The sequence below is a fragment of the Juglans regia genome, chromosome 7 (genome assembly GCF_001411555.2).
Source record: "Juglans regia cultivar Chandler chromosome 7, Walnut 2.0, whole genome shotgun sequence".
Taxonomy (NCBI): domain Eukaryota; kingdom Viridiplantae; phylum Streptophyta; class Magnoliopsida; order Fagales; family Juglandaceae; genus Juglans; species Juglans regia.
Window position 1 is genome coordinate 50,029,503 of NC_049907.1, and position 16,969 is coordinate 50,046,471.

Below are 16,969 nucleotides of genomic sequence, written 5' to 3' on the forward strand. Positions count from 1 at the left end.
GTGGTTTTTATGTCAAATTTATTTATTGTGACATTGAAATTCCTGAGACCTATTATTTGGCCTTGGATTCGTCTTCTTCCAGTACTGCTATCTACCAACTCTAGCCTGGTCTGTCGTCTGCTATCAACCGGTCTCCCTCTTACTTTTTAAATGCCTTTTAATTCACCTTATATTAGATGAGATGGCAGTGGAAAATAAGGCCTTTCAGTTGGATAGATAGAGAAGACTCGGGGCAGGGCTAGGGCTAGCACAATCAATGTTCTGCTCGCTTAGCCCACAGAAACAATTAAACCCGAAAGAAAACGTAAAATGTGACCTCCTTTGATGTGATAATTCCCATAACTAAGCCATTATTCGTCGAAACCCATTACATATAAAAGTACACAAAATCAATTTCAAAAGGGTGGGTCTAGAATTAGAAGATTAGATCTGTTTGGATTCAGAGATGGTTTTATCTCATAATTATAATTTTTTTAAAATTTTTACATAAAATATAATAAATAATTTAATTTTTTTAACTTTTAAAACAATAATAATATTAAAAAATAATATTCTAATAATATTTTATTCAATTCATCTAAAATTATCTCATTTCATCTCATTATCCAAATCAGGCTCTAGCTTTTTTTTCTTTTTTCTTATTTATTTTTTCCTGAAAGAAGGCTCTAACTTTATTCAAGGTTATTTCCAAATTCGAATTCAACTAGCTGACCAAATTCATCCAAATTGGTAGGAGAAAACAGAATTAAAAAAAAATAAAAATTATAAGGTTTAATCATTTTAAATAACACCCATGTCGAGGGATCGTTGTTGGGATTAGGCAAATCAACCCCTTTGATTGGCGAACTACCTTTTCAGTGGCGATCAATCATCTCTAAATTTTTGTTTTTTTTTTTAATTATTTCTTAGTTGTCTATAATTATTATCTCAATTTTCAGAGCTGACATGGTAAAGTCATGTGCAATTGTTTTGTATTTGCGTTAAAAATTCATTTTTATTTTCCTAAAAAAATATTTTACAACATACTTCCTAAACAATCTTAAGGCAACGATATGACAAAAAACCGTCGATTTTTATTTTTTATTTATTTTTTACATATTACTATATAAAAAAACCAAACATTTAACAAATTAAGCGTTATCTTAAAAAACTATTCTATTTTTAAGTTAGTGTGTAGAGTATGTCATTTACATAATTTAAGATCTGATTTGGATAGAGAAATGCTTTCATATCATCTCAATATTCAAATACCACAAACGCAAACACTTTTCAATTTCAAATATTCAACATTTTTATTTAATTATTACAATTTTTCTAAACTTTCAAACAAAAAATAAAAAATAATTCAATTTTTTTAAATTTTAAAATAAAAAATTATATTAAAAAATTATATTCTAATAATATTTTAATTTTATAATATTTTTATTAAACTTTTTCTCTCTAATTTTTTAAAACCCCATAAAATTTTTTAATTTAAACAATTTCTCTCATCTAATCTCAGCTCAAATATCTCATTATTATTCACAAATCATTTCAACTATCTTATCTCAACTCACAATATAAATTAAGCTTAAATAGTAACACTTGATATGTGAGATCGAAATTTTAAATTTATCCTATATAAACACTAACCTAAACATTGAAAAGAGAATAGATTTAAAAAAAAAAACCCCACCAGATGAAGCCCACCAGATGAAGCTTAGTTACACCCGTTTTCATTCTATAATTATTTCTGAATAAATAAGACAAAATATGATCGAACAGAAAAAAGAAACAGCTGAGTTCAGTTATGTCAGTTTTTCCACTTCGCAAATTTCAGTGAGATTTCTTCGTTTTGGTTTCTTTAAGAAGACGTATTACTTATTAGTTTATTTAAAGCGTTCGTTGAGTCCTTAAAGACTCGCAGACCCGTCCTTGGAAGTAGCAGCATCACCATCATCACTCCCACACATTGCTATATGGAACCGCCTCTTTTCCTTTTCCCTTTTCAGGGAGAAAATTTCTTTTTGTTCAAACCCATTTCTCAAGAAAATCTCTGAACCAGGTATGCCTTCTTTCATTCGACCTGATCTCCTTCGACTTTCCTCTTACTAGGGGATTCCTGTATAAATGGGAATGCGGAGATGGGTGATCCAAATTTAGGTTCTTTTCTGCATTTTATGAGCTATATATTGGTTAGCTGAGGTAGAAGTTACGCTCGAAGATATGGGTGACTCGAAGAGCCTATATGTTCTCTGGGTTGTATGTGTTTCCTGTGTTCCACTCATTGTATTTGCTTTTTTTACTCCTGAAGATGGTCTTTTTATTGATTGTGGTGGAAGTAAGGCACTAAAACTCGATGATGGACGGGTTTTTGAGCCCGATTCTGGGCATCGATATGTGGGTTTGTCTCCACATTCCCACATTGTGGTTTCTGAGACTGGAGTGGGCGACTCAAATGACTCAGTTCTGTATCATTCTGCTCGTGTTTTCAAAGAAACTTCGACTTATACTATTATTACTCAGCAGATTGGCCGCCATTGGCTACGGTTGCATTTGCATCCAGTTGAGAATCCACGTTATCATCTGAAATCCGCTGTTTTTTCAGTTGTGGCTAATGGAATTGCTCTGCTTCACGGGTTTTCATTTTCGAAGTTGGGCAAAATGTCCGGTCTTCTTAAGGAATATGTAATCGAAGTGGGTGGTTCAAGTCCAGAAAAGTTGGTGCTGATCTTGTCTCCATGGAATGGTTCAATTGCATTTATCAATGGGATAGAAGTTGTATCGATACCGGATGGGCAACTCCCTTCCAGTGCAATGCCTGTTCCACTGGGTCCCGCAGTTAATATCCCCACTCATGTAGCTTTTGAGACAGCTTATAGAGTTAATATGGGAGGTCCACTTATAACTCCCAACAACGATTCACAATTTAGGATATGGGAACCAGATCAATCCTTTCTTGTCAATGCTGCTTCAGCCCGGAATGTAACAGTCAATCCTAGTTCAATTAAATACCTCAATGGGGTCTCTGTCGAAATTGCACCAAATTGGGTTTATTCGACAGCACAAGAAATGGCAGATGCAAATGTAATTGACCAGATATTTAACATTTCATGGGCATTTGAAGTAGAACCTATGTTTCCCTATCTGATTAGGTTGCATTTTTGTGACATTGTTAGCCTAACTCTTGATACTTTAGTTTTCAATGTGTATATAAACAACCAATCTGCTCTGGAGTCTTTTGATATCTCAAGCAAAACAACGGAATTATCAGCTGCTTACTTTGTAGACTTCGTTGCCAATGTTTCAGCGGGCTTGAATCGGGTTCTTGTCCAAGTAGGTCCTCCTATTATGAGGAATTTTCCACCGAATGCAATTCTAAATGGTTTGGAGATAATGAAAATGAGTGATCCCCGTGACAGCCTTGTCGGGAATCTTAGTCAAGATTACATTGATTCCAATACCCCCAAGACAAACAAGTGGGTACTGCTGGCAGTTACTTTTTCAGTTGGTTTTGCAGTTTTGGTGCTCATCTCTGTGGCTTTTTACCTCTATTTGCGCCATCCAAAGAAGCCAAGACATCAGACCTCCGTTTGGGTGCCACTGACCGCACATGTGGGGAATTCTGATAGCAAAGTTTCAGTTGGTAGCTTTGCTTCAGCAGCACATTCTCTTGGTTTAGGCCGTGTTCTAGCTTTCTCTGAGATTTGTGAAGCAACAAAGAACTTTGATGAAAGCTTGGTTTTAGGTGTGGGGGGTTTTGGAAAGGTTTATAAAGGAGTGTTAGAATGTGGTGTTGTTGTTGCTGTAAAGCGAGGAAACCCCCAATCGCAGCAAGGATTTACCGAATTTAGAACAGAAATTGTGATGCTCTCTAAACTCCGACACAGGCACCTAGTTTCTCTGATTGGCTACTGTGATGAGTTCGATGAGATGATCATTGTCTATGAGTTCATGGCTGGAGGTCCTCTCCGTAAGCACTTGTATGGCTCAGATCTTCCCCCACTAACTTGGAACCAAAGGCTTCAAGTCTGCATTGGAGCTGCAAAAGGTTTGCACTACCTTCATACTGGAGCAGCGGAGAGTATTATCCACCGTGATGTTAAAACAACTAACATACTGCTGGATGAAAATCTCATTGCAAAAGTGGCAGATTTTGGATTGTCTAAATTAGGCCCCACTCTGGATCAAACCCATGTGAGTACTGCAGTAAAGGGGAGCTTCGGGTACCTCGATCCTGAGTACTTTCGTCGACAACAACTCACAGAGAAATCTGATGTGTATTCTTTTGGAGTTGTACTGATGGAGGTGTTATTTGCTAGGCCAGCAATAAACCCTGCTCTTCCTAGAGATCAGGTTAACATAGCAGAATGGGCAATGAACTGGCAAAAGAGGGGGAAGTTAGAGAAGGTAATAGATCCCCATCTTGTAGGATCTGTTAATCTCGAATCACTGCGAAAATTTGGTGAAACAGCAGAGAAGTGCCTTGCTGAACATGGGACTGAGAGGCCAACAATGGGAGATGTCTTATGGAATTTGGAGTATGCTCTTCAGCTACAAGAGGCTTCTATACAAATGGTATCGGCTGAGAATAGTGCAAATTATATTCCTGATGTTCCTGAATGGGTTTCCCAAATTCAACCTGCTGAAGGTGATGGTGCTGACACTATAAGCTACCAAGAATCTGATACAACTTCAAACGGAGTATTTTCACAGTTGCTGGATCCAAAGGGAAGATAGTTCTGCAAGGAACAAGCCACCAAGACTCAATTTTTACTACGAATATGATGGTGCCTGTCTTTTACCACGAATATAAATTTTTCTCGATCAAAAATGGTATTATTCATCTTAAGTTTGGTCATTCCGTACAATATTTGCTGATGTAACATATTCATCTTAAGTTTAATGACAACCACTTAGAATATATTACATCAACAAATGTGATTGCGGATGACAAAGTCTAGAATTAGTAGCATTAATTACTCTGTTTCCAATTCGGCAAATCTCATATAACTATTCAATATTTATGGCCAGTCGCTCCAATAGGCCAATCTGTTGTAAAATGATGGTTTCATATGCCAAACTGAATGTCTGATTGCGTTTGGGTAGTAAAGTAATCTCAGATATTCTGTGAATAGTAATAAAAAAAAATAATGATAAAATATTAAATAGTAATGAAAAGTAGGTAAAAAATAATGATAAAATAATGAATAGTAGTGAAGTGCTATGTGTGCTCATAAGTATTTGCATTTTCTGAAGTCGGGTTTGTCTGCATTTCCAATGAATAATGGTTAGCAGTAGGACTGTTCATTTGGATCGGGTTTTTCCCGGCCCGGTCCGGAACCTGGAAAACCGGGTTCCGGTTCCGGATCAAACCCAGGCCGAAACCCGGGTTTGAAAACCTGGACCAACCCGGTCTGGATACGGGTTTGAAATCCGGGTATTCGGATCTTTATTTTTTTAATAAAAACCGGTATCAAAACGACGCCGTTCTGATACCGGTTATATTCATCTCCCCCCTGCATCTCTCTCGCTCTCTTGTTACGCTGCGAAAACCAAACATAGAAACCCTAAGCCCCTTGAGCCCGTGACCCTGTGAGCCTTGACCCCATAACCATCCGCCGCTCGTCCTCGCCGCATCTTGGTCGCCGTCGGCCTTTCCCTCTAAGGCATTGTTCACTTGTTTAGGTACTCTCTCTCTCTCTCTGTAACTATGATTTTGTGCATGAGGAATGGATGGGGTAATCACTTGGTTGAGTAGAGTACTGGATCTCTATTAGATTTCTGGGTTTGGTTTTAATTGTTAGGAGAATACCCAACTTGATTTTATTTGTTGGGTTTGCGTGTATATTGGGCATTGAATGGCTTGATAAATAAAAGGAATGGATCAATATTATTAATTATACTATGCTATGATAGAATTGAATCATCTCCTTTTTAGCTCTATGCGTGGAATATATAGTACTCATCCAGCTTTTGAAAATATCTATTTATGAATTTATTTATTAACAAAGTAAATATACTGATCATACTCTTTTAATTTTATTTTTAAGAAATATTATGAGTCTCACAAAAAGTGGTGTTAATGATTGTGGGTCTAATCTTGGAGTTGTAGTTCCTGATCAGATCTTTTCCTCTTGGGCAAAGCAAGGGAAGATATTGCTTTGGCTGACACCACCTTCCTCACTAGCAATTTTCTCCTGCTGCTGCATTTTCAGCTTGAATTGCCAGTGCACCCACAAACATTCCCAATACAACAACATCATAAGTGACATGTTAAACTACTGTTACTTTTAGCATGTAAATATAATGTAAATATATATATATATATATATATAACATTACCATGTAAATATAATGCTCGCTCTTCCATCATTGTAGGAGTTGGTATATATATTTCTCTGCCGCCCACTTATTAGCATGCATGCTAGTTGTGGATAGTTTCTACTTTCCTCTCTGTTTCATTTATCACGTGGCAAATATTTTGCCTCAAACACTAACCTATTGAGATTTGATTTTGGTGGAGATGTCTCAATTCCTTCTCTATATTGTATTCTTAATTATAAAATTTCTTTAGATTAAATACATTAGATAGACTCGAAGACAGAAGATCAATGCACAATTAGCTAGGCATTTTGATAACTAACATACGCGTACTCTTTTCCTTCTTAGAAGTGAGGATATTTCTAAGAATAAAAGCATAAAAGAGTCATGGCGAAGTAATTTCAGACAAAATAAACCAATCGAGATATTTCTATTACAATCTGATCCTAAAATCACAAGATTCAACTTTAAGATTTGGGATTACTCAAATGGCTCAAATCATTCAGATTTGATATGTGACACGCCATCAAAGATTTATGTGGCAGTTGAAACTGTCCAAAACTATGTGATAGTGTAATCGAGTGCATGAAGTGAGAGGTAGTATCAGTTGGGTTATGTTTAACAAAATTATGCAGTAAAAAGGTGAAATAATTTATGCAGAAATTAAAATATCACTTAAAATCAAATGGAAATCAATCCTAGGGGATTGATGTTACCTTCCGGCAAAATGGACAGCTTTAGGTGATCCAATATATAGAAAGAGGAAAGAAATATGCCGTTAGTCTTTATCCATCACAAAACAAAGGCAATAGAAAGTCATGGTTGGTGAATGAAAGGAAAGATGATAAAAAAAAATGAAAGCTGGTCGAGGAACCAAAGTAGTTCAATCTTATTTCCCAATAGACTTACTTTCTCAAGACTATATGTTCCAATTGTATCATGTGGCTATAGTGCATATTCTCTAGTGCAGAAAGTTGTATAGAAGGAAGGTTTGCTTCGATGGAAATCCTGCAATACAGGATCTTAATTTGCTCTGATACCATGACTATTATAAGATTTGGGAGAAAATTAACTAAGAAAAACAGCTATCATTAGAATACTTAATCTTTGACAATCGTTGATACTTAATTTCGTAGAACCAATTATTTCTTGATTGTAAACCATCACAGTTTTTCAACATAGAGAGTGTTGGATGGAAGTTTTCAGCCTATCTAAGTTTGTACATTTGTTGTAACTGATGGAGAAACAAAAACTTTTATATAGAAAGATAACCCAATCCATCATCAATTCTTATCCTTAGTTAAGATTCTCAACATAAATATTCAAAAGTCAGTGAGCTTATAATTGATGATGTAACACCCGGATCCAGAATTTGTATGGTTGGATTATCATTTTTTTTTTTTTTGTGTTTCCAATCACTCACGTATTCACACGTTAACTTAAGTTCACGCACGTTTCATTTCTATTTTCATCCTCACTTCTCTATATTGTTTTTTATTCCTTCTATTATTTAGCTGATAATAAAACTAAAAATGACAATCTTTGTTAAATAAAACATTATATATATATAAAATAAAATCTTCCTCTTCACCTTCCAAATATTCCAGCCATTAAACAGAATTATATTATCAGAGGAGGGGGGAGGGGGGGGGCGAACAAGATTTTGATATGTGACATGTTAAACTACTGTTACTTTTGATATGACATGTGTTTATCCATGGCTTTTCTTCATCTATCTTTACCTACCATGTGCGTGACTTTAGAATATGAAAAATGGAAATTGCTTAAATTCTGCAGATTGATTATTAGTGTTTGATTATTTATTATATTATATTTGGTGGTTTTTATTATTCAATAACAGATGGAAGAAGATTCTGTGAGTTGTAATGTCGGTACAACCCAAGGAGTTGGTGATGACTCCTCGTCTATTCCAGTAGATGTCATGGGAGTATTCCAACCCTTTTATTCACATATACACAACAGTCTACCCATTCCATCCCACATTTACCCAAGCAATAAAAAAAAATACCTAGTAACCAATCGGTAGTTTGGGAACACTTTACTAAAGTGCAACCTATTGACCATAATAACTCAAAAGCTCAGTATAATTATTGCACTAAGTTATACAGTTGCCACTACAAGAATGACACTTCATCTATGATACACCACCTCCAGAATGCATGTAAAACTTCCCCTCTTAGATTTAAAGGAGTTGGAAATAGTCAGTCATCTGGTGTTAAGAGGGATGGAGAGGGAAGAGTGTGTAGCCCACAAAGTCTAGTGAAGTATGATGCAGAAAAACTTAAGGTGTCAACTGCTAAGTTTTTTATTAGGTGTGAATTGCCTTTTAGGCTTGTGGAGAACCAAGGGTTTGTTGAGTATGTGGCTGATTTAGAGTCTCGATTTACTTTGCCATCCCGAATCACTTTAAAAAGTGATTGTATTAAGTTGTATAACGAAGAGAAGATACAGCTTAAAAAATTGTTGGATGGTCAAAGAATCTCTCTAACCACCGATACCTGAACATCGGTGCAAAATATGAACTACATGTGCATTACTGCACATTTTATTAATTGCAACTGGAAATTGCACAAAAAAATAATAAAATTTTGCCAAATTCTTAACCATAGGGACAAAACTATTGGAAGGGTGTTAGATTTGGGGTTGCATGATTGGGAGATTAATAAGATCTTGACTATCACAGTTGATAACGCCTCCTCTAATGATGTTGCTGTTGATTACATGAGGAGGAGAATAAAGGATAGTGATTGTACCATATTGGGTGGTGAGTTTCTTCACATGCGGTGTGCTGCTCATATATTGAATTTGATTGTTATGGACGGCTTGAGAGATGTTTATGAGTTTGTAACAAGAATTAGAGATGCTGTTAGATATATGAAGTATTCACCGTCAAGGTTTGCCAAGTTCAAGGCTTGTGCGATAAAGGAAAATATTAATGGGAGAATGATTTGTTTGGATGTTCTTACTAGATGGAACTCCACATATTTGATGTTGACTACCGCTGGAAAACACAAACAAGCCTTTGAACACTATTATATGTGTGTGGATAGTGAATTCGTGAACCCTACTGTTGATGATTGGAAAAAAACACATATTTTTGTAGAGTTGCTGAAAGTATTTTCTCCTTCTCTGGCTGTATTACTAATAATGGAAATGTTGCTGCAAATGATATACTAATCACAATAGTACGTTAGATTTCCATGGGATGTTTAAATCAACTCTTAACCTGTTGCTTTTTTGTATGAATCCTTCTTGATAAGTATGTTTTGCTGGTCAAAGAAGGATGACTTGACTTTTTTAATCTTTCTCTCATTGTAATTCAGATCATGACTTGCAGACCCTGCTCAGATCTCTATGTTAATCTCTCAGCCCTACGTAAATTGGATAACATGGTTCTTATAAGTTTCTCCAGGACTTTTTAATTAGTACAATGCATCCAGTTTCAAGAGTTCATCCTGAATTTAACTCCTTATGGGTATAGTTTGATGATAACTACTTATGTTGGTATTATATTTAGTGACCAGCACTGTTATTAACTTATGACTGTACTTCATGATTGATAATGGCAGCAATATCAATGACTTTCCTCCAAGTGACATGGCTGTTCTATCCCCATACAATATCAAGGTTGGGTTTGGTGCCAACATTTCTACTGCAAGGGTGTTTCCCACTTCAACTTCTGTATTTTGAAAGAAAGCATGTCATATATATTATCCCAGTGAAGCTTTGTTTGAGTGTCTGACACATGATCAAACTATGGTTTTCTATTTTATGTTTTTCCTGTGGTGGGAGTACTGTAAGGTCAGATTTTGTGGTTCTGATTTTGTGCTCTCCAAAGTTTGTAAAGCATTGAGCAAATTAGAAAAGTTACATTTGCAAATGTCAGATTTTGTGCTCTGATTTTATGCAAAGTTTGTATTGTAGCAGAATGAGAATATTAACTTCATGAAAAAATAATAATAAATTGAAAAAAAAAATCCGAGTTCAACCCGGAATCCGGGTTTAAACCAGGGTTCCTACCCGGGTCTGACCTGGACCAACCTGGTTCGGATTCCGGCCCGAGTTCAAGACCCGGGTCCTGGTCCGGGTACACCCGGGTTGGAACCCGGATGAACACCCTTAGTTAGCAGGGCTGTTTTTAGATTTTGAAATTTTGGGATTGTATTTTTTGTGAATGGTATGGTGCTGAGAATAAGTTTACAACAAGATAGGACATGAAGTAAGAAACAAGCACTCCTACCTCCATGGAATTACTTTTTCAATAACAAATACACTAGATTTCTATCTCAGAACTTCGAGTAATGTTAGATATAATTATAGAGTGCGCAAACGCTGCATAATCTTTTTTAAAAAGAGTGGAGTCTACTATTAAAAAATTAATTTTTTTTATGTGAGTTATGTATTTACTCACTTTTTTCAAAAGAATTGCGCGACTCTTATGCAATCCACGAATGTAAATATTATTTCTCTTATTGTCTTGGTCCGTTACTTATTGAGCCATATAAAAAGATTGTTTTTTACTTAATTGGAGCCATTTCAAAGTATAATGAAATATATTAATAGATTGGTACTAGTAATCATTTTCAAATCATGCATAATGAAATATGGTAAGGAATATACAAATAAAGAACACCAAAAACAAAAATGATAACGATCTCTCAAGAAAAAAAAAATGTTACCCTAAATTTACAAAATGTTTTAAAAAGTCTCTAATTTTAGAGTTGGATTGAAGAAAAATATAGGTGAACATCAAATAGATTAGGCAAGTGACAATAGTCCATATTATTTATAGCTAAACTCTAGTCCCTAATAATTCATAATTTCTTTAGATATAAGGTATTAATAACAAATCATTCTTCTTCTTTTATTAACAAATTTTTTTTTTAACCAAATACTTTTAACTACTGGCTGAACCCCTTTACATTTTCTTCCATTTTTTGGTTCTGGTGTGCTTCTGCAGCTCAAGCAAGATGACAAAACAACTTGACTAATAATTTCATCCCAATTAATATGTTATATATGCCGACAAAAGGATTTGTTTCATTTTCTATCAAATGGACCGACCAGCCGAAAGGATCTTTCTCGTGCATCACCTTTCATCATTTGCTGTGATTGATATATTTTTTTATTTTTTTATTTTTTTTTACTTTTTTTAGAGTATATATTTTGTTTATATGATTGAGAACTCTTTATAATTTGAGATTTTTTTTTTTATAAGATTTTAAAAAAAGCTTTCGGTTCCTTTCAAATTTTCAATTCGGCCCATTCCTTCCTTCCCTTCCTCCATCGCTCTCTGCCTTCACTGCTATCTCCGTCCTTCCCCCTTGAGAATGAAAAGAAATTTATATATGTTAAGGTGTCTTCCATCCAAAGAAGAAAAACCTGCAGAGAAAAAACCTTTTCATGATCACCATAATTTTTTTTTTAATTGAGTACACAATCTTACTGTGTTTAAATGTTGAGTTGAACTCAATTTTTTATGAGTAGTTATGAGTTCAATAATGAAGAAAATTATGTGAAGCCCATTTAAACTGAATTTAAAATGTGTTTAGATGTTAAAATTAGTTTAGTACTTTTTATAAAAAATTAAAAAAGGTTGTAGGTCTCACGTATAAGGAGGTTTTGAGTTGAGATGAGTTTAGTAATTTGAAAATTTGATGTTTGGATTATATATTCAATTTAAAATAAGATTGAACTTAGTTGAATCTTGTAACCAAATACAGCCTTAAAGGAAAATGTTCTATAAAAGAGGTCTAATTTTATTATCGACTGTTAGTTTTTAGAAAAAATAAGAATGAGGTTTTATAATTAGAATTTCAAATGGCGAAGATGGTGAGTATTATTATTAGAAAAATTATATTTTCAAATCGGTATGTAGATCATATTCAATAAAACGTTTATATGATATAATTTAATTTAAAAAATAAATTAAAAATTTTATAAATTAAAAACTATTGTTTAAAATATATAAACTATATATATATTCTAGTATATTTAAAGATGAATTGAGATTGTTTAAAAATAATAGAATAAAAGTTAAATTATTTATTATATTTTATGTAGAAATTTAGAAAAATTATTTTAAAATTTAAAAAAATTGAAATGTTTATTATATTTTATGTAAAATTTTAAAAAAATTATAATAATAAAATAAAATAAGATAAATTAAAATAAATTGAAGTAAATTTTAAATTCAAACAAAACCTTAAGAATATAATTAACAACGTATCTAAAAAAACTTGAACACGTGAAGAATGGACCAGTGGAAGGGTCCGAACCAAGGTGGGACCACTGTAACCGACCCAACCCAACAACACATTACAAACATCCCGATTTTTGAATATATTCAATGGTCGGTTCGTTCCCACCAAAGACTCGCCGCCGACCCTGCGTGCCACTTATTTCACGGAAACCGAAGAAATCACCCGAGGCCCACTCCGTATCTTAGGCCGGCGATCCATCGCCGATTCAATCGTAGTTAAATTTGATTGCCACCACACAAATGGCACACAAGGACGAGGCGAGGGCATCATTTCAAACCGACATGCGGCTGCGACAAAACCCCGCGGTTATTTGAGGTATATAAAAAGGAAAGCTCTTTAATAATAAAACCAACACTGCTATATCATAGGCTATACAAAATCAAGATAGAGAGGGAAAAGAGCAAAGATACTAGTAGTCACTAGTCAGTAAAGAGCTTAGAGAGCTCAACCTGAAAACTCAAGAAAATGCCGATCACTAAAATTGCAATTGGTACGCCGGAAGAGGCATCCCGCCCGGACGCGATAAAAGCCGCGTTTGCCGAGTTTTTCTCTACGCTTATTTTTGTTTTTGCTGGGGAAGGTTCTGGGATGGCTTTCAGTAAGATCGCTATTAACTTAAATCCTATTTTTTAAATACATATTTGTTAGAATATTGACTGATGAATAAGTAATATAAAAAAGAGAAATGTTTGGGTGTAAAAGATTACTGTGACGGCATTGCATGCGTTGGTTGATGCAATGTATTGAATGACGCCCAAAGGAAAAAGGTGTTGCTTAATTGTAATTGGCGTAGACTGATGATTCGTGGTAATTGTTTTGGCAGACAAGCTTACTGATAATGGGTCAACGACACCATCTGGGCTTGTAGCAGCAGCATTGGCACATGCATTTGCGCTCTTTGTGGCGGTTTCTGTTGGTGCAAACATTTCTGGGGGGCATGTAAACCCTGCTGTTACTTTTGGTGCGTTTATTGGTGGAAACATTACTCTGTTGAGGAGCATCTTGTATTGGATTGCTCAGCTGCTGGGTTCAGTCGTCGCTTGCTTGCTGCTTAAGTTTGCCACTGGTGGACTGGTAAGCATTGGGGAATGAGAATTATAATTTAGACTAACTAATTATAACCAAGTCAAGGACCTAATTTTTAGGTAGTTCCTTAAAATCAGTCCTATTCTGGTTTTGAAGTCATCAATTTAATACTAGCATGAACAATAGGAGTGATGTATTTATTTTATACATGCAAGATCTTCTTTTGAAATAAATAATACTCTTTTCATGTCTAACTTGGCTTATTCTTGACCCACTGCAGGAAACCTCAGCATTCTCGCTATCATCTGGGGTGGGTTCATGGAATGCGGTAGTTCTGGAGATTGTGATGACATTTGGCCTTGTTTACACTGTGTATGCCACAGCAGTGGATCCAAAGAAGGGGAATGTAGGCATAGTTGCACCTATTGCAATTGGTTTCATTGTGGGTGCTAACATTTTGGCTGGTGGTGCCTTTGATGGTGCATCCATGAACCCAGCAGTCTCCTTCGGCCCAGCGGTGGTTAGCTGGACATGGACCAACCACTGGGTCTACTGGCTTGGCCCTCTGATTGGTGCAGCCATTGCAGCCATCGTCTATGACATCATCTTTATTGGCGAGGTTACACATGAGCCACTTCCCAGCAGTGACTTTTAGGCATATTTTCCCCCTTTTTAATTAAAATTTAATCCCCTCTCTGTGGATTATGGAGAGAATAAAGATTAGAAGCTGGGGGAAAGTACTTTTGTAGGCCAGAGGTGTGCTTGCTGTTGTGTCATTTATGCTTTACGAATGAGTGAGCTTCTTGTATGTTTTGTTAAGCTAGTGGATTATGTCTTCTTTGTTTTGGTACCATTTAATACTTGAGCAGCTTTTTTCATACAATAATCTCCTTGGAAATTTCTTTTCGGAAGAGGAAGGTATCCCAAACAAAGTTAAGTCATATTTAAAGCTGATCATATTTGATCAAGCCATTGGGACCATACAAAAATTATATTATAAGCTGCTGATCGAGACCAAATTTTTTATTATTTGAGACAAACGTCATTTACTATTACTAGTTCGTTGAAAAGTAACACTACCGACTGCTGCCAACGGAGGATCCATATTGGCCAATCATATTTGTGATTGCAACACAGACGGTAGAGATACTTTGTTTACAAGTTACCAATATATATATATATATATATATATATATATATATATATATATTTTACACTGAAAATGAAAAAGAAAAAAGATTTTGAAGACTGGGTTACATTTATGGACCCATGTGAGCATGTTTAGGATACACCTCACTGCCCATCACTTGAGCAAATTTATTGGCACGCTTTCCATTCTGTGACCAGGGTGGGCTCCCACACTGCAGCTTTGGCTGATATGAAGGAACCTTGACAAAACTTCGTGATCCATTCCTGTCGGATGTTGCTATGATTTGTGGATCCACGGTGGCTAGCTTTCTCAATTGCTCTGCCAGTAAGGTCTCATCCTCTTGATTTCTAAATCCCTCCATTTTTATCACCTTGAGATGTTCAAGTTCTGGATTCCTATTGTCTTGTTTTGAGTACGTAGCAGTACTGTTTGGGATGCTGTAGCTCGAGGGGTCAATCTGAAGAGAGGAAAAAGGAAAAAGAGAGAGGTGATGATATTTATAATAATATATATAATAATAATAATAATAATAATAATAATAATTGTGAAGTCATCAATGAAAGTAATGCCAAAAATTGTTTGATCGGTTCCATTTTTGGCGGAAAATTAAAGAACTCACAGTGACAAAAAGTTGCCCTAAGGCAGGACACAGTTTCAGGAAGGATATCAAGGCGTCACTGTTATATCTTTCAGTGTAATTATCAATCCACCATAGCTCTTTCAATTTGTAGAACTGGAAGTGACTAAGTACACAGGAAATCGATGGCCAAATCAGAGTCTGCAACATGAAAATTCTCAACTTATTTATGTTTGATGATGGGAAAACATGATAATTATAGGCTAGCTAGCTATTAGTGGATTGTCTTACAAACAGAGCGCAGAACTTTGAAACTGTATTAAAATACGCAGAAACTACAAGAACATACCTCAAAAGTCCATCTGCATAGTGTAAGAGTTTCGGCGTTTTTTATGGTTAATAGAGTTGCGTCGAAATCACCACTCTTGAAGCTGATGTCGCCGGGGCCTTGTCTGAAATCTAGCATGGCATCTTTCAGGTTAAAGTGATCTTCGGGCCACAGCCAAGGGAGCAGACCTCGATACTTGAAATACCTGAGTTTCGAAGATCTCATATGGAGAGATTTTAATTGCGGACAATCGAGGATGGTCAAGCTCAAAAGCTTCAAACCGGCGTCAATTTCCAAAGCTTCTAATCCGTTGCATTCAACGATTTTCAAGTTTTCAAGAAACTGAAAATTCGATACCATAGAAGACACAGCCTCACTGGTAAGCTGAGAGCTCACCGATTTTAGATGAAGCGTTTTGACGAAGGTGGCGGCCGTAGAAGAACTTGGCTGCAGGTTGGTAAGGTTTTGGCGATTCAGCTCCAACTTCCAACCAAACTGCTTTGAAAATCCTTGCTTCCCAGCCGAGAAATCCACATAAAGTTTATTATTAGCTGCGATGGTAGCCAAGAGAACGCCATCTTTGCAGAAGTGATATCGAAGTTTCCGGGGTTGCCTCAAGGGATCGCGCTCATCAAATTGAGTTAAGAATCCAGAAATTGCGGTGGCAGCAGCTTCTATTGTTCCTCGTTGCACTAAAGCTGTGTTCCAAAGGTCTCTCCATCGAGTAGAAAGGAAGCTGGTCTCCAGTGCAGATTCACAAGGCAGAAACGCAATGATGCGGCAAAGGATCTCATCCGGTAAACTGCTTAGCAAATCCAGTAGTTTTTCCTCCATGAATTAATTCCTCCTGTTCCAAAAAATAGATTAATATTGGTCTTTGCAGTATAGACCGTACAACAATTAGATTATATATCAAGAAAGAGGAAGTTCTTACGTTTTTGTATGGTCTTCCCTTTCTTGTGTCAGAAGTACTGCAGCACAGCTTGTTTCTTGATGATCTTCACGCTGATGATCATATGGTTTTACATTTGGGTTCTGGTCTTCACGATAACAATTTCCATCTCATTACCTCTTGCTCAATTCAACGACTCTAGATCACCATTCTCTTCCATTTGACGCTTCTTAATTCCCACTTTAATTTATATTCAATTCAACCCTCTAAAATAATAAGAATGCAGAATTAGGACCAATTCTAATGCTTTGACTTTCTGTGTTTATATATCATATCACCTTATTAGCCTTTGATCTACGTGACAAAATCTTTCTGGACAGAGATAAATTGAGATCCTAATTAAAGGACT

General features: G+C 35.7%; 3 protein-coding genes across 3 annotated transcripts; 2 read left to right on the plus strand and 1 right to left on the minus strand.

Annotated features, from left to right (window-relative positions):
• The first annotated feature begins 1,840 nt into the window (after nt 1-1,840).
• LOC109019141 (receptor-like protein kinase THESEUS 1) lies at nt 1,841-5,041 on the plus strand. The gene has a single exon (XM_019001369.2). It carries the CDS (start codon nt 2,206-2,208, stop codon nt 4,717-4,719), a length of 2,514 nt encoding a protein of 837 aa, XP_018856914.2. The 5' UTR covers nt 1,841-2,205; the 3' UTR covers nt 4,720-5,041.
• A 7,892-nt stretch (nt 5,042-12,933) lies between these two features.
• LOC109019149 (aquaporin TIP1-3) lies at nt 12,934-14,491 on the plus strand. Its single transcript, XM_019001380.2, has 3 exons — nt 12,934-13,185; nt 13,411-13,661; nt 13,894-14,491. The coding sequence occupies exons 1-3, from the start codon at nt 13,053-13,055 to the stop codon at nt 14,266-14,268; spliced, it is 759 nt and encodes a 252-aa protein (XP_018856925.1). The 5' UTR covers nt 12,934-13,052; the 3' UTR covers nt 14,269-14,491.
• A 320-nt stretch (nt 14,492-14,811) lies between these two features.
• LOC109019148 (F-box protein At2g39490) lies at nt 14,812-16,969 on the minus strand. The gene is made up of 4 exons (XM_019001379.2): nt 16,603-16,969; nt 15,690-16,515; nt 15,383-15,541; nt 14,812-15,220 (listed from the first exon to the last, which is right to left on the minus strand). The coding sequence occupies exons 2-4, from the start codon at nt 16,500-16,502 to the stop codon at nt 14,873-14,875; spliced, it is 1,320 nt and encodes a 439-aa protein (XP_018856924.2). The 5' UTR covers nt 16,503-16,515; nt 16,603-16,969; the 3' UTR covers nt 14,812-14,872.

Bases quoted from the DNA above. Each gene is read 5' to 3' on its own strand.
- LOC109019149 (XM_019001380.2), top strand. From the start codon at position 13,053: ATGCCGATCACTAAAATTGCAATTGGTACGCCGGAAGAGGCATCCCGC. The intron at 13,186-13,410 runs GTAAGATCGCTA...TTGTTTTGGCAG, and splicing joins AGGTTCTGGGATGGCTTTCA to ACAAGCTTACTGATAATGGG. The intron at 13,662-13,893 runs GTAAGCATTGGG...GACCCACTGCAG, and splicing joins AGTTTGCCACTGGTGGACTG to GAAACCTCAGCATTCTCGCT.
- LOC109019148 (XM_019001379.2), bottom strand. From the start codon at position 16,502: ATGGAGGAAAAACTACTGGATTTGCTAAGCAGTTTACCGGATGAGATC. The intron at 15,542-15,689 runs GTATGTTCTTGT...TTCATGTTGCAG, and splicing joins TATGCAGATGGACTTTTGAG to ACTCTGATTTGGCCATCGAT. The intron at 15,221-15,382 runs GTGAGTTCTTTA...TCCTCTCTTCAG, and splicing joins TAGGGCAACTTTTTGTCACT to ATTGACCCCTCGAGCTACAG.
- LOC109019141 (XM_019001369.2), top strand. From the start codon at position 2,206: ATGGGTGACTCGAAGAGCCTATATGTTCTCTGGGTTGTATGTGTTTCC.